General features: G+C 46.9%; 1 protein-coding gene across 1 annotated transcript; it reads left to right on the plus strand.

The window, feature by feature from the left end:
• Window positions 1–3,275: 3,275 nt before the first annotated feature.
• KEL (Kell metallo-endopeptidase (Kell blood group)) lies at window positions 3,276–26,415 on the plus strand. Its single transcript, XM_037732374.1, has 19 exons — window positions 3,276–3,485; window positions 3,816–3,893; window positions 4,197–4,338; window positions 4,590–4,766; window positions 7,166–7,290; window positions 7,775–7,921; window positions 11,197–11,259; window positions 11,352–11,540; window positions 11,773–11,921; window positions 13,085–13,214; window positions 21,505–21,615; window positions 22,801–22,899; window positions 23,145–23,222; window positions 23,655–23,755; window positions 23,938–24,048; window positions 24,191–24,258; window positions 24,489–24,658; window positions 25,004–25,099; window positions 26,116–26,415. Exons 1-19 carry the CDS (start codon window positions 3,483–3,485, stop codon window positions 26,275–26,277), a joined length of 2,199 nt encoding a protein of 732 aa, XP_037588302.1. The 5' UTR covers window positions 3,276–3,482; the 3' UTR covers window positions 26,278–26,415.

Raw genomic sequence — 26,415 nt, forward strand, 5'->3', positions numbered from 1 at the left:
AGCCCAAGCTAGCCTGCTAGAGGCCCCCATGGAGGAGATCTGAGGCACCTTGGCCAACAGCCTCAGTCAACCATGAACCATGTGAGTGAGACCATGCTGGAATAGGTAGCCCTGAACTGGCCTGTTATGTGAAAACAAACACAAATGAGCACAGAGGATACTTCAGCTGTTCCTAATTTGCCAATCCATAGAAAGGAGAGAATAATTTTTTTAAGGCACCAAATAAAGGGTTGTTTATTATGGAGCAATAAGTAACTGGTATGTTTCCTAACCCCTTAATCGTATTTCTTGTGTTCACAGAGGGAGAACCACACAGCTTGTCCTAATCTTTTGTTTCTCATTGTTCCAAGTGAGACGTTTAAACATAAGAATAAATGCTTGTTTCTCTAACTATTGAGTCTTGGGTGGTTTGTCACAAACAATTATTATGGTAGTATTTGACTAAGACCTTGGTTTTAGCAAGAGCTTATGTAAATTTTCTTGAGGAAACGTACATTGAATTGACACAACTTATTAGAGTCTCTGTGTTCAGAGTACTGCCTTCAACACCTGTTGGACTGGGAAGAAAAAAGTGACATGTACAGAATACCAAAAACAGGCTGGCGCAGTGGCTCACACCTGCAGTCCCAGCACTTTGGGAGGCCCAGGTGGGTGAATCACGAGGTCAGAAGTTTAACACCAGCCTGGCCAATATGGTGAAACCTCGTCTCTATTAAAAATAGTTCTTATTTTCCTCACAAAATTTCTGTAAAGATTGAAGGACAACATAGAAGCAAAACATTTAGCACATTCCTAGCACAAAGGAGGTGCTCAGTAAAAAGTGATTATTTTTATTATTACCAGTATTTTATTTGATACTCTTATGACATCAAACAAAAGCTCCTGGAATTAGAATAGACAGACAGGAGAATTAAGGCAAGCAGGAGGCAGTGTCCACAAAGATAAATGTGGTCCATGTGCCCCAGCTGTTAACACACCTCTTCTCTGTGCTTAGATCTGAGTGGAGGCTGCTGCACTCCCATGACCAGGTATGACTGCGCTGGTGATGACTCAGCATGGAGTAGGACTTGGGTGATAAGAGGAAGCCATGCTCCTGAGACAGCTCCCAGGATGGACGTTGCTTTGCCTTCAGGAGGCAGCTGAGTAGGGATTGGTGAACCTGATAGCTGTGCTGCCTCATCCCTGTGGGTGGCTCAGCTTCTCTGACAGGGAGAGAATCTGAGTCTAGGCTGCGGCGCTGTCCATAGGGTAATGTCACATAGCACATTCCTTTTTCAACTTTCTCTTATCTAATCTAAGTGCTCTACATTATCATTTTCCTAAGGAAACATCAGCTCAGAGGATTTGATTGGTAGAAAAGGTGTGAGGAAGGGAATATATGTGAAGGAACTAAAAGCCCATGGGTAGAGTGTTGGACTTTCTGGTGAAGTGAAGTTTGCAAAGGAGGCACCATCAGGATGTACCCACACAGACCAAACACCTCTAGAATCCTGAGTCATCATTTTCCCCTCACACTGATTCCTACCCCCACCCTTAACCATAATTCCATTGTTTCTATCACTGGCATCACTATTCCCTTAGTTATGCAGAAATGCAACGTGGAGCTCCTCTGTGGCTGTATGATAGACCCCTCCTCCACTCAGTCCATTGCCATGACTTTATTCCATACAATTTTTCTTTCTACGCACTTCCCTCCCATCTGCCATCCCCCTGGGCTGGTCTCTATCTTCATCATTCCTCCAACACCAAGCTAAGCACTCTGTTTCTTGTCTTTTATCCAATCAGTCCGGATCCCCAATACCACACCAGTGTTTCTTAGATATTATTGTGTCTTGTCACACCTTTCCTCAAAAGCTTTATTTTCCCCAATGCTTTCTTTTCTAATGTATGAAGTTCTGGCTTTTCTTTATGACTTTCATGACACCCCAACCATCTGGCCCCAGGGGGCAGAATGGCTTTATTCCACTTCTCCACACTCACCGTCATCCGGCAAGTACACCATGGCCCTAGCACAGTGCTCATGGAATCTGGAAATATCGCCAGGGAATCATTTACAAGACTATCCTAATAAATTACATTTTTTTTTTTCCTGGGATGGGGAAACAAGGGACAGAGTTGAAATACCTTCCCCCAGAAATGTGCTTGCCTCACTGAGACCACAGGTAAGGGCTTAACAGGATGTGAGGAAGAGCATTTCCGGCTTGGAATGCAGTTTATTTCTATTAACATTTAGAAAGCATCTTGGGTGGGCAGGAATGAAAACCAGACACTGTACCTGCCATGACAGCATTTCAATCAATAAGGAGATGAAGAGGCAAGCTACCAGTGTAACAGAAAGCAGAATGAAAGAAAGAAGGGCTCAGTAAAGCCTTGTTTTGTTTTGTAGAAAGCATGAGACCCTATGAGGTAGGCATAGGCAAGTATTACCTTCATTTTCCAGATGACAAAACTTGCTTACCTGCCTCAGAGTTTAAGTGGCTTGTTTATTGTCACAGAGCTAATAATTAGCAGATTAGGGTCTCCTTGCTGGGTGATCTTTCAAATGCATGACTCTGCCAGCAGCCAGCAGAGCTATGAAACACCGAGAGAAACAATTAAGCATGCTTGGGAACATTGTGAATGGGCATGGAGCTGGGAGGCCTTCTGGGAAAGGTGGCATTTGACCTGGGAATTGATGAATCCCAGAGAAACCGATCAGACAGGTGTGAAAACAAAATTAAAATGGGGACTGGGCCTGAAAATTCCCAGGCAAACAAAACCAAGGACCTTAAAAATTGCCGTATTCTTGCTAAAACTACAAACAGACGCGAAGCTTCACTTGGGTCATTTCTGATAAATGCTTATGATAGAAGTAAAACTTAACCCCAGCCAGTGATAAGGAGCTAACTAACATATGATTATCTGACTAGGAACTTTCCAAAAAGTTACCTTAAAAAAGGCAATTACACAACTGCAAAGCAATCAAATAATGTTTTATTTTGCTTCTATAACTTCCCAGTAAATGCATGCCTCTGACATTTTGTTGTTGCAGCACTAAACCGTTGTCGGTCTGGTGCTCCCCAATTCATGAATTGCTTCTTACTCAAACTCTAAAATTTTACCGTGCCTCATTATTTTTTTTAATATACAGAAGAAAAGAGAGAAGGAAGAATATTTTAGAAATAAAGGAGCTTCATGGGCAAAGTCACAGTGCAAGACAAGAGGAGACCAAGGGCAAGATTGCTTGGGAAGTGAAGACTCCCTTCATCAGCTCTCCTGAGAAGCTGAGATAAAGGGGGAGGAGAAGCCTGGGTGCCCTCCACTGATAAGCAGTCTCCACCCAGAGGCCAGTCCGGTGTGTCTGGGGACAGGGGAAAGAGCAGCAGAAGTGCCCCTTCTGTGGGGTGGGGGCAGAAGGGGGACAGTTTCCTGGAACCCCAGTTCTCCGAATCAGCACCTAGAGTGGAATCAGGCAGGATTCTGTGGCCACAGAGGACAGACAGATGGTAAGTCCCCTTTTGGAGTTGGAGGCCTAGGGTGGGGGGTAAGGGTGGCTGTATGCAAATATCCTGTCCCCACTGGAGGGGACGGACTGTGAGGCTTACAGAGTAGAAAGCGGGAGAGAGAGGGAGGTCATGTGAGAGGGAGTGAAAAATGGCACATCCAATGGACAGGTTCATTCTGAAACCCATCTGAGAACAGAGTCCCAATATAAAAATATGCGTGTGGGGGCAGGGCGGGCAGAGGGGGTATCAAAGTGACCTGATAAAACTCTCTTTAATGCACTGCTTCCTGAACCAGCTTCTCTCTCCTCCTTCTCCCTCCACTCACTTCAGGAGTGGGGGGACCAAAGTGAGGAAGAGCCCAGGGAACCCAACCAGGCAGGTGGAATGGGGACTCTCTGGAGCCAGGAAGTAAGTGGCCTCCTCTCCTGGGGCTGGAATACACTGATGTTGTCACTCTAGGCTCTAAATTCACACAAACACTCATCCCATAATGGTCTGCTTCGTCCTCATCCAAAACAGCTGATATTCCTTGTTTTCTCATCTCCCAGGCATTAAAGTGGACTGGCTTTAGAAAGACTTGGGAGAATTATTTCTGTATAAAGGGACTGTGGCACTAACAGATTCATTCTCTCTCCCCTCCTCTCCTCTTCTACCCATCCCTGTCTCTCAATCCTCTACCTTGTATCTTTCACCTCTTGGTTCCTCCCATAGATCTCTCCAGAAGAGAGGCTGCCTGTGGAAGGGAGCAGGCCATGGGCAGTGGCCAGGCGGGTGCTGACAGCTATCCTGCTTTTGGGCCTGCTCCTTTGTTCTTCTGTGCTTTTGTTCTACATCTTCCGGAACTGTGGCCCTCGTAAGCAAGCTCCCAGACCCCCTAACCTAGTCAGCCCTCCCCCAACCCTGGTGCCCAGTCCCTGCTCCTGGGACTTCAAGAAACTCACCTTGACCCTTGGGGTCCCCATGGTGCTTCCTCCTCCCTGCAGCCTAACCATTTCCGTTTCACCAACTCCTCCGTTAGTTGCTCACCTGATGTTCTTTGCCTAGCCCCTTGGGGTAGCCCGGGTCTCTTTCCCTCCTTTCCCAGCTCTGAGCTTTTCCCCACAGGCCCCTGTGAGACATCTGTGTGTTTGGACCTCCGCGATCATTATCTGGCCTCTGGGAATACCAGTGTGGCCCCCTGCACCGACTTCTTCAGCTTTGCCTGTGGAAGGGCCAAAGGGACCAATAATTCTTTTCAGGAGCTTGCCAAAAGGAACAAAAACCGACTTCGGAGAATCCTGGGTGAGCGAAGCAGGGTGGAAGATACTCTGTGCAAGCAGGTGACCCCGAACCCTGTGTAGTTCCAGGTGGGATAATAGGGTTGGATGATTGGAGATGATGGGGGAATAAATGAGGTAGGTTAGTGGGCGCTGTCTGGGTTTGCTCCTCTCTCACTGTTTCCTGCCACCTTAGGTACCCTTCTTCCATTTCTCTTGGTCTCTGTCTGCATTTTGTCTTCATCTAATTTCCATCTTCTTTCCTTCGCCATACATCCATAATTAATCCATTTTCTCCAGCTTGTCCCTTTCAGCAAGCTCCATCTTTGTTGCTTCCTCCAAATGTTCAGCTTCTATCCCATGCATAGTGTCTTCCTCCACCAGCATCTTCTCAGCACCTCCTGCATTTTAATTCTTTTCTCTGTCAGTCTTGTTCTCTAACCTCCGAAACCGCTAGTCTCCCGATGCCTCCTTGTGCATATTACCCTCTCCCTCTCACCATGCCGCAGCTCCCCCCTCTCACAATGATCTCTTGCTTCTTGCTTCTCCATCATAACATAGGACTGTGCCAAGCAAGGTGGCCTGGAAGAAGTAGGATCATAGAGATGGATGATTGGAGATGAGGGATGATGGTAGAATGAAAGAGGTAGGGTGGTGGGGTCACAAATGAGAGAGCACTTCATCACTGTGCAGAAGAGAAAAAATGGGGAAGCACAAAGGATATGCTGGAAGAAGAGGAGAGCTGAGTTAATTGGCAGTGGAAGTAAAGTTCCTGCAGATGAAGGCTGCAGAGGAAAACTGCCAGGACCGACAGGAAAACCAGAGGAGGAACTGAAACTGTGCAGGAGGTTGGAAGTGGGGCCCAGGAAGTTGGTGGATGCTGGTGAGGGTTTGGGAATAAGAACATATAAGATAGGCATGCATTTCCAGTGCAAGGGAACCTAAAGAATGTGTTGGCACTGTCCATTGGAATCTGGGAAAAATAAATGCATCCCTCTGCTCTCTGTTTTTGATGGGGAAAGAGTGGGAGGTGGACTCTCTTTGGGTAGATGGATACTTTCAGGGAAGGCACAGAGATAACAAGAAAAAACACGCTCAGGATAAATTCTATTGCCTACAATGGGATGAACAGATATTAGGGGGACTGAGGATTGAAAGAGTGTTAGGTATCAGAGGGTGGATGATTCAGAGAGACTTGCATTTGATTATTCTAATATGTGTGTTTGTTTCCTGGGATCAGTGGATGAGGAGTCCGGACTAGGGGAGTCCATCCCTGTTTCTTCTCTTTGCTAAACCTTTCCTTATGAGTTTTCTTCTCTCCAACTCCTTAAAGTTCTCTAGTTCCCTGAATTTCTCTAATTTCTTCAATCATTTCTTTCCTGCCTTCATTTCTGTCTTTTCTCCTTTGCTCATATCCCACTTACTGCTTTCTCCTTTCTTTCACATCTTTCCTTCTTGTTTTTCTTGCCCCACATTTCCTTCATTTTCCATAGCTCTTCTCCACTTTCCCTCTCCCTGCTTTCGTCTTTTCATCAAGTTGATCCATTCCAAATTGGGCATTCCTCTCATCTTTCTTATTTTCCTCATCTCTATTCCTCCCCCTCCTCCCATACTCTGTGTGAGTCTGTCTTTCCTGTAAATTTCCTGTCTCCCACCCTCCCTGTCTGCCACTATACCAGTTGCCACCCCTTTTACTCTCCTGCAGATGAAAAGAGTCAAACTCTGTAAAATATTTGAAAAGATTTATTCTGAGCCAAATATGAGTGACCGTGGCCTGTGATACCGCCTTCTGGAGATGCTGAGAACATGTACCCAAGGTGGTGGGGGCACAGTTTGGTTTATTATTATACATTTTAGAGAGGCATGAAACATCAATCAAATACATTTAAGAAATACATTGGTTTGGTTCAGAAAGGTGGAACAACTCTAAGGGGCGGGGTTGGCTTCCAGGCTGTAGGTGAACTTAAACATTTCCTGTTTGACAATTGGTTAGGTTTGTCTAAAGATCTGGGATAGACAGAAAGGGAATGTTGAGGTTAAGATAAAGATTGTGGAGAGTGGCTGCCCTTAGAGACAATTCGTGACAAACGTTTCCTCTTCAGATTTTAGTTAATCGAAAGATCTAGCTATGTTAATAGAGATTCTTTACAGATGCACATTTTCCCCTACAAAGAACAGCTTTGCAGGGCCATTTCAAAATATGGCAAAGAAATATGGTTTGGGGTAAAGTATTTTGATTTTCTTCTTCATCTCTTAATGTTATGCCAGAATCAGGTTGGAAAGTAAATCATGTTACATAGGGTTAAATAAAATCATAAGATTACACAGGATTTGTAGGGCATGACTCCCCAGATCCCTTATATAGGAATTTGAGCAAGATAAAAATATCAGAGTTTAGTCCTCACTCCCATGCTTCCTTTCTAGAGGCCCAGAATTCCCGGCACCCAGGCTCTGGGGAGGAGAAAGCCTTCCAGTTCTACAACTCCTGCATGGATACACATGCCATTGAAGCTGCGGGGGCTGGTCCCCTCAGACAAGTTATTGAGGAGGTGAGAAAAGTTGGAATATTAACTTTTCTGGATACATCACATATGGGACCAATGTGTGCTTGGGGCTGCCATTTTTTTTTCTAGAGGGTGGGTCTTCTTCCTAAGGCTCCCCAAGTTCTAGGAGGGAGATGGAGATGAAAATGATTATGTCAGCCAGGCGCGATGGCTCACGCCTGTAATCCTAGCACTTTGGGAGGCCGAGATAGGTGGATCACCTGAGATCAGGAGTTCAAGACCAGCCTGGCCATTATGGTGAAACCCCATCTTAAAAAAAAAGAAAAGAAAGAAAAGAAAATGGTTATGCCCTGTGAAAGTATAAGGACCTTGGAAGAAGTCAGAGAAACAAGGATAGGTGTGGCACCCTAGAGGAATCAAAGGGGTCAGACCAGAGGTCAGGCAGTAGCAGCTGCATAAAAGGAGATCAAGACAATGGGGGATGGGCCCCACCGATTCTTATGCTCAGCCCCCTCTCTCTCCTTTAAAGCTTGGAGGCTGGCGCATCTCTGGTAACTGGACTTCCTTAAACTTTAACCGAACGTTGAGACTTCTGATGAGTCAGTATGGCCATTTCCCTTTCTTCAGAGCCTACCTGGGACCTCATCCTGCCTTTCCGCACACACCAGTCATCCAGGTGAGGGATGTACTGGTGAGGACACTGTAGGACTTGACCTGCCTCCATCTCTAGCCAATCATCCCTCAGAGGAAGGTTGCAGGTTGGGGAGATAAGACACATGTGTGATATAGGAAACAACCCTACCTTAGGAGACATTATTGATATGAAAGTCAGGGACATTAGCTGGGGATGGGAGACGGAGCCGCAGTGCTGGAAGGATGGAAGTAGGCCTGGTCTTTCTTACTTAATCTGTATTAATCTCAGAGCTCCTTAACTAGCTCTCCTATCTCTAGGATTGCCCTCATTTTATTTACTCTTTATTTTTACCAGAGGGAACTTTTCTGAACCAAGGGCTAACTGACTATGCTACTGTCTGTGTTTAAGTGCTTGTCAGTGACCCAGTGGCTTGCCAGGTCATCAGAATCTTGTCCCTAATCTTTAGTAAAGCTTTGCAAGCACCTTGTGATCTGACCCCTACATACTTTTCCAGCTTATCTCCTGTACATTCCTTCTCTCCCTTACCCCCCAGCCAGGCTGACTCACTGCTAGTTCCAGGAATATTCCTCAGTTCTTTACATATGCTGCTCCCTGTGCCTGCAACCATCCCTCACACTCAACCTGGAAAACTTACATGTTTTTCAAATGTTGGCTTTATTATCTCTTCCAGGAAGTCTTCACCAACACCCTAGTTATGAGTTAGGTGAAGCCCATCTCTCCCTCCTCTCATTTCCTCATACTCTCAGCATGTATCACTCTGTGTTACATGAGCTTCCTCAGAACAGGATCATGCTTTATTCACCTTTGTTCCTCAGGACTTAGCACGGAGCCAGGCAGCTAGAGGCTTTTGCCAGGTATTTGTTGAGTGAGTAACTAAAGAAAAACATTGAATCTATCGCTATTGTGTCTAAACAATGTAATGCTATCTGTATATTTGAACCCTACTGTCAAAAGAGCTACAAAATTATCAGAGGACAAATACAAAAGAAGACTCGGTTATCATTATGAGGTATTCTAAAATTTAGTTCTAAACAGTGTGCTCAGGAGTTTAACTGATGTGGCTTTTGGGGACTGGTTAACTGGTTAAGGAAAGGCTCAGAGAGGAGAGAATGAGAGAAGGTGAGCTAAGCCAGCCTTGAAGCATGATTAATCCACACGGGAGGAGGTGAAGCTAAGGGACATTGGAAATCCTGAGCTAGGGGAAGAACCTGGAATGCTGTGATTCCTCTGTGGAGTCAATGAGGAGGCTGGTCTATTTAATTGAGGATTTGGAAGGAAGGGCGGGGTGTAGGAGGAGGTAAAAGTGAAGCTGAAGACATAAGGTTGAGTCTGATTCTTTCTAAGAAGATAGGCAGAGGTGATAACATTTGACATAATGATTTTTTAAAAAGATACTGAGGACATCCAACTGTTATGATAACTGTGCATAGAGCAAATATTTTGATGGTTGCGCATAAAGTCAGCAGTTTTGAAGGTCAATCTGGGGGTGCTGAGGAAACTAAATGAGCATTTTTGAGGCCCTGAGATAGTGGAAGAAATGGAAAGGAAGAGCCAGGCACAAGGATTTAGGATACTTCACCCTAGTGATGATAGTCCATGGTGTTCATAGAGGATTTGGTGACTGATTGGATATAAAGAAAGTGGGGGATTACACTATGATCCCATTGTTTCGATTTAGTATTAATGGGAGGAAGATGGTTATCATCAGTGTGAGTCTGGATAGTGTCTTGGGTTAAAAACAGGTAGGAAGAATGGACTACAGAAGAAGAACTCTAAAGACAGAGGGCAGAAGGGAGCCAGAGAAGAGTGAGTACAGTTGGAGAGATGGGAGCTAGACCAGTATGGTGGGCCACAAAGAAAAAAAAAGGAGCTTCAGGAAGGAGGGGTCAGCTCAGAGAACAAGGAATGAGAAGACACATTTGGAAACCTAGAGATACTTTCAAAACAGTTACAGAAGTGGACACAGACTGTACAGAACTTAGGAGGAAGGTAAGAGAGTGGAAACAATGGACATAGATGCCTTTTTATTCTTTGAACTTTGGACATACAATGTAGCAAGAGTCAAGTGAAAGGTTTTTTCAAGATGGAGGAAAAGTATATGGGCCAAGGTAAGAGTGGGACATTAAAATTGGAGAAGAAAAGGAAGAGTAGAAGCAAAGATCTTCAGAATAGAATCAAGGGCTCATCAGGGCCAGACTAAGGTGAAATATACAGGGTGCTTGCCTGGGTGCTAATTTAAAAAGGTCCACAAAACTCAGTATGATGATAAATACTGTAGTATTTTAATAAATATTCCTAAAACATCAAAATCAATGCAACAATCTGCGATGAACCAAATATCAAATTTTTCTTCATTATGAATTTATTTTGAAAAAAAATATGCTTTTTCCCCCAAAAATGGGACAAAATTCTATGTGAATATTTTTAAAAATACTAGTGATTTTTTTTTTTCAAAATGAATCAAAAATACATTGAGGACTTTTCTTGAACACATCATGATTCTTTTTGAAATTGACTAAAAGTACATTGTGTATTTTTTTCTAGGAAAAAAAGTCCATGATAAGCAAAGTTTTGAGATTTTATTTATCACACAATTTTGGTAGTAATTTTTATTTTAAAAAATCTTAAATATTTATCTTAATTACTGAATTTTTTAAAAGAGTTTATTTGTGCAAAGAATGATTCATGAATCGGGAAGCATCCTGAAGCAGTAGAGGTTCAGAGAGCTCCACCCAACAATGTAGGCAGGCAGTATGTACAAGAAGAGGAAGTGACACCCAGAAACAGCTTGATGGTTACAGGTGTTGCCTTTAATGGGCATGATCTGATCACTTGGCAGCCTGTGGTCGGCTGAGCTCAGCTGCTATGGCTGGCTGAGATGGAGCTACCTATTAGAAGAATATACTCCAAAGTTAGGTTGAAGTTTGATTACTGAGTTTTTTTGGTACCTCTTAGATTTTGTACGTGGGACAGGTTCCATACCTCACTTGCCCTGGCCCTGACCCCGATATGAGGAATAGCTCCTTTTAGGATGCTGATTATTATGCTTCTGCCTTGCTGGGCACACCCACACTGGTTGTAATACTCACCATCCCTTCCCATTTTCACAGCTGGGCTCTTCTTCTCCTGCCCCTCAACCGCTAATCCATCCCTTTCTTTGTACTCTTGCTTCTCCTCTGTTCAATCTTTATGTCGATCTCCCAAGGCCATCTCCCATGGTATATTCCCCACCTCCCCACACCTTCCCTCTCCATCCCCCATGCTCCCTGCTTCTCTCCAGTCTCTCTTGTGTCCAGATAGACCAGCCAGAATTTGATGTTCCCCTCAAGCAAGATCAGGAACAGAAGATCTATGCCCAGGTAAGATGGTGCATGGACAAAGGCCCTGCCCTCTGACGCCAGGAGAAAGGCAGGGGCCTCTGGCACCCGTAACTCATGTTTCCTTCCTCCAGATCTATCGGGAATACCTGACTTACCTGAGTCGACTGGGAACCCTGCTGGGAGGAGACCCAAACAAGGTGCAACAACACGCCTCCTTGTCCATCTCCATCACTTCGCAGCTATTCCAGTTTTTGAGGCCCCTGGAGCAGCGGCAGGCACAGGGCAAGGTCTTCCAGATGGTCACTATCGACCAGCTCAAGGTGCCTGGAACTGGGAACCAGAAGACTGTGGGCATGGGGACCCCCCTCCCAAATATTACCTCCTCTTCTCCTTCATCCTAGTGCCCTTAATTCCTTTTCATCCTGTCTCTGGCTCCATCCCCTTCCCCAATCAGCTCCTTCCCTTCTTTTTCTCACACCCAAAGGGAAGCCTTTTCCCCTTCCTTCTCTTCTCTTTTCCTATCCCCCCTCAGCTTTGTGTCCCTCCTCTAAGGAAATGGCTCCTGCCGTCGACTGGTTGTCCTGCTTGCAAGCGACATTCACACCGATGTCCCTGAGCCCCTCTCAGTTACTCATGGTCCATGACCTGGAGTATTTGAAAAACATGTCACAGCTGGTGGAGGATCTGCTGCTAAAGGACAGGTTCGCCCAGGTGGGATTGGGGAGATCATGGAAAGGGAGGAGAGCCTGAGCACCGTAGGTCTCAGGGGCAAAGGAGACCTTGGGGAGGCAGGCTGGTAAAGGACTCCTGAGAAGATAAGAGGAACTTGCTACCTGTGGTGGCAGAGAAGCATGGGGTGGGTGGCACAGAGAGGATGGAGGGATAGAGAAGGATGTGTCTTGGGGAGCATGGGTAAGGACGGATACACACGACATGAAGAATGTAGGGTCAACCAAGACGTAGGGTATGCTGAGAGTAGAACACCAGCCAGTAAAGAGCCTCTGAGCTGTAGAAGATGCTGGAAGACCCAGACACAGAGGACAGTTGAGTGCATGTATGTCTTTTTAGCAGCTAAGGACTGTGGGCAGGAGGAGGAGGCACATAAGAGAGGAGATGAAGGTGGTGAAGGCTGGGGATGCTTAGGGGAAGAAAGCAAGAGGAGGGGCCATTCCTCAGGTGTGGTGTGAGGATTCTGGAGCTCTTAGGGAAATAGTGTCTAAGCATTTCTGCTGGTATCAGGAACTCAAGGAGGGGTTGGGTTTGGGGACATGAAAGCGTGGCTTTTTATTGGGTTCTCTGCATCCCCTGATCCCTGGGTGGCTACCACCTGAAAGTAGTGCCTTTCTTCGAAGGGTTTGGACCCAAGACCCTTCTTCATGATGGCATCAGCATCTAGAAATTCCTTTTGAGGGAGGTAACTGCCCATTCGCAGAGAGTGAGCAGACTCACATAAGGGTGCAATGCAGCCCAGGTCGGAGCATTGCTGGTAGAGTAGAGAGGAGTCACAGAGCCCAGCTTACTTATGCTTATGAGACATGTCTGAGGATAACCTGAGATTTCCTGACTGTGGAAGTAAAATCTGTTTCATGACATGAATCCAGACTTCATCTAGCCCAGAGCTTCCTTTCCCTGTGATTTTGAAGGCTGCCTCTTCATCTAGTTCCTTTTACTAAGGAGCAAGATCCCACCCCAACCCACACCACAAAAAGCTCTTTCTGGCCTGGGTGCATGTTAAAACAGTTACTGATACAGAGGAGAAAGGGCTGCCTTGAGGAGTGTTCAAGGTGACTTATACAAGGGAGGCTTTTCGTGAGGCATCTCCAGATTCGTGGGGTATATGTGTGGGTCTCTTTTGTCTCCATAGGGACTTTCTGCAGAGCCACATGATCTTAGGGCTGGTGGGGACCCTTTCTCCAGCCCTGGATAGTCGATTCCAGGAGGCACGCAGAAAGCTCAGCCAGAAACTGCGGGAACTGACAGAGCAATCACCCATGGTGAGAAGAGGGGGGACTGTATTTGCCCAGATACTCGAAAGGAGCATCTACTCTTTTGAGGAGTAAATGTTGGCATCTCTGTCTCGGGGAGGGAGGGGGCATGATGGTAGATGCCCCCACATGTCTTGGCTTTCCATAGAAGCAGGCAAGTTGGACAGACAAAGTTTAACTTGAAAACCAAGATCCTACATGCCAGACCTTCAGGCACACGTCTCCCAGACTGACCACCTCTCTGGCTTCTTGCTGGGTGTTTGAGCTCAAATATAAAACTCTGAAATTATCAAGAACTGCCCTTTCTTTGTCATAACACTTACACTATTTGCTCAGGATAACTTGGACATAGAACTTAACGACGTATTGGGATGAGAGAGAAATATGTTAAGCAGTGGTCTGTCTTCTGTCTAGTTGATTTCATGTTCAAATGTGCTTCACAAAGAGCTGATCTCTGACATCCAGTGTGGTCCACTGGGCCACATGTAGGCTTCATGGCACAGATGTGGATATATCAGAGGAGGGGCCTGGGTAGAAAACGCATTTCACTAACCAGAGTCTACTTATTACTTAAGACGCAGAGATGCTCCTTTGTGAAGAATCTTGAAATCCCAAGTTGGATATATCCAAATGTAAGCAGAAGAGTCTAGTATATTGGATATGTCCCAGCTATTTCTTACATGCCTGGATTTGGCTGGAAATGCCTGTTTTTAGATTCTCCACAGAAAGGGTTTCTGAACTGCAGCATACACACATCAGTTTAACTCTGTAAGTTGAAAGCACACATTGACAACCATTCCGTTAGATAGCTCCGTTTTCGTTTTAGAGCCAGATATTTCTCGTTACAGCATATACTCCCATTCACTCTGGAATATCCAAACGCTGCTCCTAGAAGAAAGGTATTTCTAACTTGCTGAATCTAAACATAGATGCAACTCCCTAAGGTGAACGAACACACAGCAGAGCAGTTTCAAAGATACGTTTCTTCTGTGTTTTAGATGCAGTCTTACTGCTATTTCTTATATGCCTGGATTTGGCTGGAAATGTCTGTTTTTAGATTCTCCACAGAAAGGGTTTCTGAACTGCTGCATGCACACATCAGTTTAACTCTGTAAGTTGAAGGCCTTAGTTTAGTCTTAAAAATCACTGGATTTTTTTTTTTCTTAGTAGTGATGTTGGGTACCAGCCCCAATCCCATACGTGGGTGCCCTTAGTCCCCGCGGTGACGAGGGATTGAGAAAAGGAAATAAAGACAGACACAAGAGTAGAAGTTACAGCATGGGTCCAGGGGACCAACACAAGTGTGGGAAACGCGTTGGCCCCGAGCTCTGGGCTCCAGACACTTTTTATTATGTGCATAATCTCATTGATCTTATGGGCGTGGAAGGGGAGGGTAAAGGGGTAGGTAAGACAGCTGGGCAGAGAGCACTTGAGATCCTTCTAAGGCGTGCTAAACTAGTACTCAGAGTTTATCCCCGATTGTTATCAGGGTGCGGCTGCATTGGAAGTGTAGCGGATGAGTAGCCACCTGGTCTGACCACACCCAATGCATCAAGGGGCTTTTATCTCCAGAGCATTGAGGACGTGGAGCAATTAAAATCACTCCATATTCCGAGAACCTAGGCAGAGCCTGAGCTGTTCCGTGATCTCTTCCCTGCAAGGCTTTTCACCTCCATGCCAGCTCCCATCTGCAAAGACCCTCCCAGATCTTGTGAGTAGAGGTCACCTCCCTTCTCAGAGATCTTTGCATAAGCCCTCTTTACAAGGCCCTCCTGCAGTCTCCATGTTGAGAAGGCATTCATGGGACGAGAGCAGTATTACCTGCTCTGCAACCACCCCGAGGTGTTCCCGGTGTTACTGCGCTCTCGAGTGGTCTTTACCTCAGGCCTCCTGTTGCCGCTTGATTTCTAATTAACTGCACCAATGATATAGTTTAGCTCAGTGTATAAACTTCAGCGTGCTCTGAGCCAAGCAAGCTTATAATTATTTAGCTAGAATTAACATGGGTCTCCCCCTGTCCATCTTGACCCACATTTGGGGGCCATTTCTCTGCCTTGGAGAAACTCTCTGCTTTGCCAACCTAAAATTGCTGTGGAATTCAGAGAAGGAAAAGGTATTCACAGGGACTGGAATGTAGTTACTGCTTATCAAGGGCTTATAATGTACTAGACACTTTTGAAATCCTTTAGATCTATCAGCTGATTTAATCTTTACAATTCCACGAAGTACCTTTTTGTTCCTATTTTAAAGATGAGGAAACAGAGGCGCTAAAGTTAAGGAAATTGCTCAGGTATGATGGTAAGTTAATAGAGTGAGGATTTGAACCCTGGCAGTCTGGCTCCAGGGTCTGTGTTGTTTACTCATTGTGCTAAAAATGCAGTCCTCCTGAGGAGCGCCACTTGGGTTGTAGAGTCCCCAAGAAGCTTCTGCCCAGCTTTTTTCTTGATTCAGGTGAAGCAGAGCAGAGCCCCAAGTTTTCTTGGTTGGGATTGCTACAAAATCCCTGACAATAAACAGCTACCTATAAATGTCAGCACTATGGCCTCATGGCACTTCTTGGAGGCTGTAAAGTGCTCATGTTGAGGCTCAGGCTTAAAGAATGCAGAAGGCTGGCCAGGCACAGTGGTTCACACCTGTAATCCCAGCACTTTGGGAGGCCAAGACGGGTGGATCATGAGGTCAGGAGTTCGAGACCAGCTTACTCAACGTGGCGAAATCCCATCTCTACTAAAAATACAAAAAATTAGCCGGGCGTGGTGGTCGGTGCCTGTAATCTTAGCTACTCAGGAGCCAGAGGCAGGATAATCACTTTCACTTGGGAGGTGGAGGTTGCAGTGAGCTGAGATTATGCCACTACACTCCAGCCTGGGTGACAAGAGTGAAACTCCACATCAAAAAAAAAAAAAAAAAAAGAAGAATGCAGAAGGCTTAGATGTCCTGAAGCTGTTATCTTTTCCACTAGGGCACATAATTGTCCTTAGGCTTAAAAGCTGAATTAATCTGTGACAACAAATAGTTGTGTAACCTTGGGGAAGCCACTTCCCCTTTCTGGAACAACAGTATAAAATATGACACTTAATAATAATGATGATAGCTGATACACATGGGGTAGTCACTGTCTGTCAGCACTTAGTGCAGGTTATTTCATTTAAACCTTCCAAAAACACTTCGCGGTTTTTAATGCCCATTTTGCAGCTGCAGAAATAGGCTCGGAAAGGTCCAGAAACTTTCCCAACACCACACAGCTCACAAGTAAATGAACAGACTCCAAAACAGATGTTTTGGCTCATAAAGTCATGTTTTTAACCACACAGTGTACAGGATTGAGAAATAAGTAGGTGCTACAAATAAAGGTTAGAAAACTTGTTTGTAAAGGGCAAGATAGTAAATATTGACTTTGTGATCCATAAATGGTTGGCGTTACGGCTACTCAGCTCTGTCCCTGTAGTGCAAAAACAGCTGTAACCGAAGTAAATGGATGCGTATGGCTGTGTTCCCAGGGGATCCTGGTTTAGACAGCAGATATTCTTGGAGTTCCCAAGAGGGAGAGATCAGGGAGCATTTGAAGGATCAGTAGCATCTCTCTGCAGTAGGCAGAACTGGCAAAATGTCTAGAGAGAGGAAGGAGTTTTCTGGCAAAGAAAGAGGCATCATCTCATGAGGACAGGGCAGGAGGGAGGCTGGCTAAAACTTGGTGCAGTGTGAGGGATCCTCCTGGTGGCTTTGGCTGGGAGGAGAAGACTAGGCAGGCAGCGTCCACTGATGCCCCCGGAGCGTGCTCGCGGTGTTTGATTATCAGCAAGGAAGCCAGGGCACCTGGAGCAGAGTGACTCTGACAATAGTGGGGAGGGAATCAGAGCGGGAGGGAGAGAACCATACAGCTACCTATAAATGTCAGCACCATGGCTTCATGGCACTTCCTGGAGGCTGTAGAGTGCTCATGTTGAGGCTCAGGCTTAAAAAATGCAGAAGGCTGGCAGGGAGCGGTGGTTCACTCCTGTAATCCTAGGAGTCAGGTGGGCCACTGTAAGGACCTTTGCTTCTGTCTGTATGAAATAGGGACATGCAAGTTTGGGTGTGGTGGCTCACGCCTGTAATCCCAGCACTTTGGGAGTCCAAGATGGATGGATCATGAGGTCAGAAGTTCAAGACCAGCCTGACCAACATGGCGCAACCCCGTCTCTACTAAAAATACAAAACTTAGCTGGGTGTGGTGGCGTGTACCTGTAATCTCAGCTATTCGGGAAGCTGAGGCAGGAGAATTGTTTGAACGCAGGAGGCAGAGGTTGCAGTAAGCTGAGATCCCACCATTGCTCTCCAGCCTGGGCAACAGGGCAAGACTCCATCTAAATAAATAAATAGGGACATGCAGAGGGATTTATCTCATTTATGTTTTAAAAGAACATATTTTAAGGTTAGCAACGAGATAGCCTGATGATGAGTGATGTTTAAGAGGAAGAATGGAATCAAAGACATCACCTAGAGGTTGGCCTTGATATGATCATAATGTTTGGTTCTATGCAGTGGCCATTAATTACCGACTTCTGATCATATTCTTCTGAATGAATTATAAATTTATAGTGCCCTTATACAGAAAGATTTCTAAATCTCATTATTGGACCATCTTTGGATGATTAATTTTGAATAGAGTTACAGTCAATGAAAATGGCTGTTAAGTCAGGTTTTCTTTTATGAAACTTGGGAAGATGGGTTTTGAGAAGTAACAGCAGAAGTTCACATTTGTGATGATTAAATGTGAATGATTTATATTCAGCCCAGCATCTCAATTTATTCAGGTCTTCCCACTTTGGATCATTTGCAGTTTTATTCAGTGTGTCTTCATCCAGACCACTGTTAAAAGATCCTGAAGGGAGAAGGACATCAGGTCAGGTTTTTGAAGACCTAGCTACAGATTTATCCATTCATTTATGTAACAAACATTTATTGAGCACCTACTGTATTCCGGGTACTTCTCTAGGCACTTGGAATGCAGCAGTGAACAAAACAGTCAAATAAATAACCCTGCCTTCAGCCACATATCCTGGTGAAGGAAGAAAGACAATAAACTAACAAAATAATAAAATATGTTAGGTGGTGTTATGAAGAAAAGCAAAACAGGAAATGAGAAAAAGAAATGCTAAGCAAGGATTAATTAGAATTCTTAGTAAGAATGTCAGGGGAGGTCAAGTTAGCTTGAAATCATTCACCATTGTGTTTACCTATGTTGCAGCCGGATGCGACTCCACCCAAATTGCACTCTCATTCATCATCAGTTTCTCTAATTCACTAGGACTCAAATCTGTGTGTTTTCCAAGCCTTGCAAAACCAAGATAATGCCAACAGAGTGGGGTAGTGCCGTAGAGTACTTAGGGTATTACTTCCCCTGATCCCAAACCTTTGAGGAAAGTAGGCTAGGTATTGTTTTCATTTTGACAGCTGGTGTAGTGGAAGCACAGGGGTTTAAGTTAATAACTCAAACTTAGTAAGTACTAATACTCTATTCAGCGGTAGGATGGTAGTGGTGCTTGAGGATGAATTTTGTCTCTAGATGTGTTTCATTAGCCTGTAGAGTCTTTTGCAAACTTCGAATTAATCTCCAACATTCAAAAATTCAGATATGACATGCCAGTATTCAGGTTTCCAGCCTGTGGGGTGTGTGTGTGTGTGTGTGTGTGTGTGCATCTGTGTGTCTGTGAAGCTTGGGAAGCACTGGGCTAGCCTTCTCCTGTGGTGACAACTGACTGTCACTACATGGCATAGCTCGATTCGAGCTGGGTGTGCTCTCCAGGAGGCTGTAGCCCCACTGTGCCCCGTGGCTCTGATGTTGCATTGCAATTCTCTGTTATGCTTCTGCATGGCCCCTATTGGATGGAGTCTGTGGCTTCTGGCCTATCATACACCTAGTTTCATAAGCCTTTTAACCAAAGGAATTTTTATTATTTTGGCATTATTTTTCTTCATTGATTCTATCCTAGCTCTTAGCATTTACATATTATTTTCCAAGTGTTCAAAAACTGTTTAATGATTCGTTCTACAATTGTGTTTAGAAATTAACATTAAAGATTCCTGGTTGGCCTGTAATCCCTAAAATTTCCTTTCATCCTAATCCTATAGAAGTTGGGTCAATTTTTTGCTTCCCTCCAGACTCTTAGAATTTGTCCTGGTTTCTGTCATTCCTCAAATATTATTTGTGGTTCTGAGGTTATACATGCAACTTTCTTTGGTGCCCTAAAATGAGTCCACTGAGTTTCATTAACTTGGGTTTGAAGTATTTATTCTATTGTTTATATTTTGGAGACTTTCTTTTCTAATTCTAATTCTCTCCCACCCCATCTCTAGCTCTCCCTTTGCAGACAGTGTGGTACGCACTACCATTCCACATCTCGAGAGACAGCTGTAGTGGTCTGAGGTGGCGTTTGCCACCTCTGATAGTCAGGTCCCACGGCAAGGCACGTAGGAGAAATGATCAGCCTCCAGCAAAGGGCATCAGGAAACAAATCAAGAACCAGGAGGGGTGAAAAGGGCAGGCCAATCCACACCTCCAAGCTCAAGTGGGCTCCTTGCTGATGCTGGTTGCTCCTCCAGGTGTAACAACTGTCTGATAAGAGGTATTCCTGGGGCCAAGGTTGTTCAGCAGAATGTGGCCGGCAGACTCTCAACTTGGCCCCATAATTGCTTTCAGATCCAGATTTCCTTTCAGTTCCTGTTTGCTCCTCGCATTTGTGTTTCAGAGCTCCAACTAACACAGCATGAGAAGAATCTGAGCCTCTTCTCTTTATAAGAAACAAGGTTGGTCAAGTGCGGTGGCTCATGCCGGTAATCCCAGCACTTTAGGAGGCCAAGGCGGGTGGATCGCTTGAGCCCAGGAATTTGAGGCCAGCCTGGCCAACGTGGTGAAACTCCATCTCAGGAGATACACACTTGTAATCCCAGCTACTTGGGAGACTGAAGCAGGAGACTCACTTGAGCCACGAGGTGGAGGTTGCAGTGAGCCAAGATCGCACCAGTGCACTCCAGCCTGGGTCACAGAGCAAGACTCTGTTACACACACAAAAAAAAGACAAGGTTAGCAGACCTCAAGGTGCAATTGAACACAAATGTGGGCAGCCAGGCCTGCAGCCACCTCCAAAATGATACCCTCTTCAACTGGTGGGTTCAGGAGTTTCTTCAGTGACTAACCAGACTGACTTGTTCTGTTTCCTCTAGTGGGATGTCCGTAAACTCCCTCCATCCCCAGGACCAGCCTAGCTCCTGCAGGTCCTGCAGAAAGAGTAGCAGTGGCAGCCTTCCTACCTTCCCTGTGGGCAGATCTTTGGGAAGTAAACAAATCACAGGAATAAAGTTTTGAGGCTTGATCCTGCCTAACCCAAATTAGCATATTAGCTGTTTTGTATCAGTTCCAGCTCAGCTTTCCCTTAGGCCAGCTACCTCCTCCTGTCCCTGGGGTCCTCAAGTGTGCATCTCCATCCACCCCGTGTCATCTCTGGGTTTACTCCTTTGTCAGGTCATAAAAGCCATTCAAGCCCATAGCCAAGACCTTCTCAGCACCTGTCTCTTATATTTCTCATTCTCGAGGTCCTCAGCTGGCACTGCCCTCTTGGATGTTTGTCCACGGCTTCCTGCCTCTGCAGCAAAAGCCCTCCACCTTCCCATTCTATTCTTTCCTCTGATTTGGCTGAAAGTCTTCTAGCTCTCTGAACTTATGCACTTAGTCTTGTCTTGTGTCCTCTTCTCCAAGCTAACAATATGGCATCTAAAATCCTAAAACCTGGTTCTACTCTGACAATTTTCTTCTTTATAAGAGGCTACAGTATGATACACAGTGCCCGCCTGGAGAGAGGGTAAGGGTGATGGTAAAGGACAGAATTTCCATCTCCAATCTCCATTTTGAGCAAAGAAGCATGGAGGATGGGAGTCATTGCTGGGACCCCAGAATAGAGTGTTCGGGGGTGAACAGGGGGAACATAAGACTGCTGAAGTATGAGGTTTGGGTTCTCATCTTCTTTCCAGTAGCCTTTTGGTCCCCCAGAATGATGCCTCCTAGAGGCCTTGCTGTCAAACTCAATAGGCAATAGCATGAAAGATTTGCTTAACCAGGCTCATGAGATCAGTTCTGAATGAAGATGTTCTTTTGTACTGAGCGGTGATGTGTGTCACCCTAAGGGATAGTAATGTAAAATGAAACCCAGAAGGTCTGGTCAAAACAGCACCCTCTGGGAATGAAGATCTAGTGAAGACTGGGGAGACAAATGCGGAAGAGCTCTGAACGGGACCACTCATTCTAGCTTTGTCTCCATAGCCTGCCCGCCCACGATGGATGAAGTGCGTGGAGGAGACCAGCACCTTCTTCCAGCCCACGCTGGCAGCTCTGTTTGTTCATGAGGCCTTTGGCCCGAGCACCCGAAGTGCTGTATGTGAGAGCTCTTCCCAGCCCACATCCCTCCACCCCTTCCCACCCAACCCAGCCTGCCCTCATTCTATGAACTTTGCCTTTCTCAGTGGTATGTGTGGTTGGGGAATTGGGCAGTCAGAGAGAGAAGGGCCACTGAGAGAGGGAACCCAAAGACCTGCTCCATCCCTGGGGTGGAAACAGTTCAGCTTCTGGACATGAAGTCTTGAGAGCATGCTGTCACTTAGACAAGTCACCCAACATTCCCTGTCTTGCATTTCTTCAACCATCAGATGAGAAAATCAAACACTATGATCTCTAAGCCTCCTCCCTGTGATATCTAAGATTTTTTTTAACAACACATGACATGACATCAGAACGGGATGACATAATCTCGAAGAGGGCAAATAAATCACCACTGAAAACTTCCTGAGTACCTACCACGTGGGACTCCCTCAAGCACTTTGCATGAACTACTTTATTTAGTTCCTATGATCCTGATTTTGTAGAAGAGAGAACTGAAGCAAAAACAGGTTAAGTGACTTGCCCAAGGTCACACACAGTTACCAAAAAGCAGAGACAGGATTTGAACTCAGGCATTCCGATGCCAGAGCACAAGCTCTTGATAATGCCTTTCATTTTCCTCCAAGGAAGGATTTCCATGAGGTGGTAGGTGGCTGGGGAAGCAGTGACTACACACTCAGGTTGTGAAGCTGGGGAGACTTGCTGGGAAGCTGAAGAGCTCGGGAGGATGGGGAGAGGGAGTGGATGCTTTAAAAAAGAAAGTGTGAGGACAAGAGCCCTGAGCCAGAGAAGAAAATGACAGCCCTCTCCTCCTTCTGCTTTCTGAGAGGTGTTCCTGCCCCCAGGAGTAAGAACACCATCTTTCTCCTTCATCAGGCTATTTCCCCATGGAAAGGAACTATCTCTCTCATGGCCTCACGGATGGCCAGCCCCACCTTCCCGTGGTGGGCTTGGCACTGCCCTCCTCTCTCCACCGATCCTCTGCCCGCTGGAGGTTTATGGCCATCTAGGAATGATCCTTTCCACATCTCTTTCTGAGCTCTTGCCTCTTCTCTAGCTGCAGCTCCAGCAAGGGCAGCTCCTTGAGGCCAAAGCCTTTTCCAAGGGTCAGAAGCTGTGGGCAGGGCCAGGCTGAGACCTCTCCTGATCCTGTCCCCTTATCCCCGGACCTCACTCTCACAGGCCATGGAATTATTCACTGTGATCCGAGATACCCTGATCACTCGCCTCAGAAAGCTTCCCTGGATGAATAAGGAGACTCAGAACATGGCCCAGGACAAGGTCAGGCCAGGTGTCCTGGCTGGTGTGGGAGCCTGTTGGGGGAATGGAGTATTGGACCAAGCCAGTCGGGGGCTGGAAGCAAGAGCCAAAGGTCTCCCCGGCACACAATAAGTAAGGAAGCCACTGTGCTGCGTGCACATCCTGGCAACAATGTGAGAGGCTGGGACAGGGCAACGAGCAGGAGAAATTCCCTCTGGTAGACTCAGAGTAGCTGGATTCCTACCCCCTTCTGTGTCTCTCTCCAGGTCGCTCAACTGCGGGTGGAGATGGGGGCTTCGGAATGGACCCTGAAGCCAGAGCTGGCCCAACAAGAATACAGCGATGTGGGTGCCTGTGCTGTCCAGCTCCTTCTCAGTCCTTGACTTCTCACTTCTGTGATCCTCCTGAGTCTTTGTCAGACAATCAGTTTCCCTGGGTGACTCAGCTCTGTCCTTGCCCTGATGCTGGCTGGTGTTCATGGGGAGATATCCACACCATAGGTCTTGCTGGCAGAAGAGCAGAATCTTTCCAGGTCCCAATGTGTGTGCCCACAGGCATGCATGCATCCTGTGACTGGCCTGGGCATGTTCATCTGTGTGCTGATATGTGTAAAGCCTGTGTGCTGTGTGGTGATGCCACTGGGCTGCTGTCCCCTGATCTCTGGATGCCTGTGTATCAGGGTTGTCTGTTTAGGGTCAAATGGACCCACTGGTGTATGTCAGCGCACATCTGTATAAGTCTCTGTGTGCCCAAGTCACCTCCGGCCTCTTCCCCAGATACAACTTGGACCCAGCTTCCTGCAGTCTGTCCTGAGCTGCGTTCGGTCCCTCCGAGCTAGAATTGTCCAGAGCTTCTTGCGGCCTTTCCCTCCGCACAGGTATGAGAGCAGGGAAGACTCGGGCGCTCCATCCCAGAGAGATCCATCCATGATTGGCAGGAAAGGAAGGCAGGGCTCAGGGCAGGCAGCACGAGCAGTAATGGTAGTTGGGACTGCGTGTGCCTCGGGGTGGCAGGGCAATACGTGGTGGGGGCTGCAATTCATATGTGCTCTTCCCGCAGGTGGCAAGTGTCCCCCTGGGAGGTCAGTGCTTACTATTCAACATCTGACCATGTGGTAGTTTTTCCAGCTGGACTCCTCCAACCCCCATTCTTCCACCCTGGCTACCCCAGGTATGGGTCACTCTGTGAGGGTAGGCAGGGGGTTTCCCAGGAGGGGCTGACAGCTGTTGGGATGGATGGGAGTTACAGTTGGAGAATTGGGGTCAAAAATGCTGAAAGAGTCTGGGGATCAAACAAGCTCTTATCTCCCCAGAGCCGTGAACTTTGGCGCTGCTGGCAGCATCATGGCCCACGAGCTGTTGCACATCTTCTACCAGCTCTGTGGGTAACAGGGGCCACTGGGAGGTGGGATTCTAGGGAACCCAAGGAAAGACCACAGGGGAGGTCTGCAGGGAAAGGAAGGTTATTTGAGGGTTTGAGGTGGGGCAGTCTTGGAAACTTTGCCATACTCCTGGGAGCCGGGTCAGTCTGTGGTACCCTCCCCCACCATCCTCATCTCTGCGGCACCAACCAACCCTCAACCGGGTGTTCTCTTGTCCCATTTTCAACAGTGCTGCCTGGGGGCTGCCTGGGCTGTGACACTCATGCCCTCCAGGAAGCTCTCCTGTGCCTGGAGCGCCATTATGCTGCCTTTCCATTACCCAGAGGAAGCTCCTTCAATGACTCCCTCACGTTGTTGGAGAATGCTGCAGATGCTGGGGGGCTAGCCATTGCGCTGCAGGTATGCCAGTGTCAGAGGCTGCTATGTACGTGTACTGGCAGACTAGAAAACATGTCTTTGAGTTTTCCTTCCACCATTCCTTATGCGAGTCCAGTCACATGGCTTTCTGCCCTTCACATCCCCCTGAACAGATGGCAACTTGGGGATCACCCCCCAATTCCAGCCATCCTCAGTTTTTAGGACATCTATAGGTCTTCTGGGAAGTACTCTTCCTTCTGGCTCAGATCAACTTGTCAGTGCAGAACCAGTGAGCCAGGGCCATGGGTTCAGCTACTGTGTGGAGGGACTTTCAAATGGCCACAGGTCTAGAGCCTAAGGGCCCCTCTCCACCCCACTCCTACCCAGGCATACAACAAGAGGCTGTTATGGCACCATGGGGAGACCGTCCTGCCCAGCCTGGACCTCACCCCCCAGCAGATCTTCTTCCGAAGCTATGCCCAGGTAGGTGGCAGCCACCTCCCGCCACAACTTGCTTTATGTCAGATGAACGCCTTATTCCGGAAGCTCATGGAAACTCCCCTCCTCAGACACCCCTCCCCCAAATACCCCAGACCCTCTGCCGCAGACATCCTCACTGTCATCCTTTCTCATCCCTCCCTGCTCCTTGGAATCACCACCCAGATGACTACAGGTTCTTCTACCAAATTCAGCACCCCCACAATTCAAAATGTAGAAAAATCTCTATTCCCAGGTTCCTCCAGGAGAGGAGACCAACTTTTTCTTCTCTCATGCTCCCAAAATACAGATGTCTTAAAAATGAGCCTGTGACTGGGCACAGTGGCTCACGCCTGTAATCCCGGCACTTTGGGAGGCCAAGGTGGGTGGATCACTTGAGGTCAGGAGTTCAAAAGCAGCCTGGTCAGCATGGTGAAACCCCCATCTCTACTAAAAATACAAAATTAGCCGGGTATCGTGGCAGGTACCTGTAATCCCAGCCACTTGGGAGGCTGAGGCACAAGAATCACTTGAACCTGGGAAGTGAAGGTTGTACTGAGCTAAGGTCATGCCACTGCACTTTAGGCTGGGTGGCAGAGCGAGCGAGACTCAGTCTCAAGGAAAAAAAGAGCCCGCGACAAGCTGACTGTGTGCCACATTCCTCTTCAGACGCCTCACCTTAAGTGTAGCGCCCACTTGATATCACCTCCTTAAGCACCCTGTGCCCCCTCAACAGACTCAGGCACGAGGTCTTCAACACGCTTAGATTAGACGTCCCCCCAGAGCTCCTGTGCTAGACCCCACCTCCCGGTCACTGGTAAATGGTATCATCACACAGCCCAGGCCCTCCTGGACTCCTGTCACAGGATTAAACAGCCTTTACATTTCTGATGCTCCATGTGGCCCTTGGAGGAGTTGATCCCCTGTTCCCTTCTTTGTCTGCTGTCCCTGGTCACCTCTTATCACCAGGTCAGCCTTGTCCTGTGGACCCTCCTCCTTCAATGTCCTTTCTTCCTGCTCAGGTGATGTGTAGGGAGCCCAGCCCCCAGGACTCTCACGACACTCACAGCCCTCCGCAGCTCCGAGTCCACGGGCCCCTGAGCAGCACCCCTGCCTTTGCTAGACATTTCCGCTGTCCACCTGGTGCCCTCTTGAACCCCTCCAGCCGCTGCCAGCTCTGGTAACGCAGCTACCAAAGATGCCACAGCACAGAAATATTGACCGACACCACCCTGGTCACATCCACAGAATCAGAGCAAGATCTCCTTTCCGCTTCTGTTCCAAAAATAAAAGCTGGCACTTGGCTTCCGCTTGTCTCTTAA

Source organism: Cebus imitator, unplaced genomic scaffold (assembly GCF_001604975.1).
Source record: "Cebus imitator isolate Cc_AM_T3 unplaced genomic scaffold, Cebus_imitator-1.0 Scaffold446, whole genome shotgun sequence".
In the NCBI taxonomy this organism is placed as follows: domain Eukaryota; kingdom Metazoa; phylum Chordata; class Mammalia; order Primates; family Cebidae; genus Cebus; species Cebus imitator.

Excerpts from the sequence above, each read along its gene's own strand:
- KEL (XM_037732374.1), top strand. Across the intron at positions 7,922-11,196 it reads CGCACACACCAGTCATCCAG|ATAGACCAGCCAGAATTTGA; the intron begins GTGAGGGATGTA and ends TCTTGTGTCCAG. Across the intron at positions 25,100-26,115 it reads TCTTCCGAAGCTATGCCCAG|GTGATGTGTAGGGAGCCCAG; the intron begins GTAGGTGGCAGC and ends CTTCCTGCTCAG.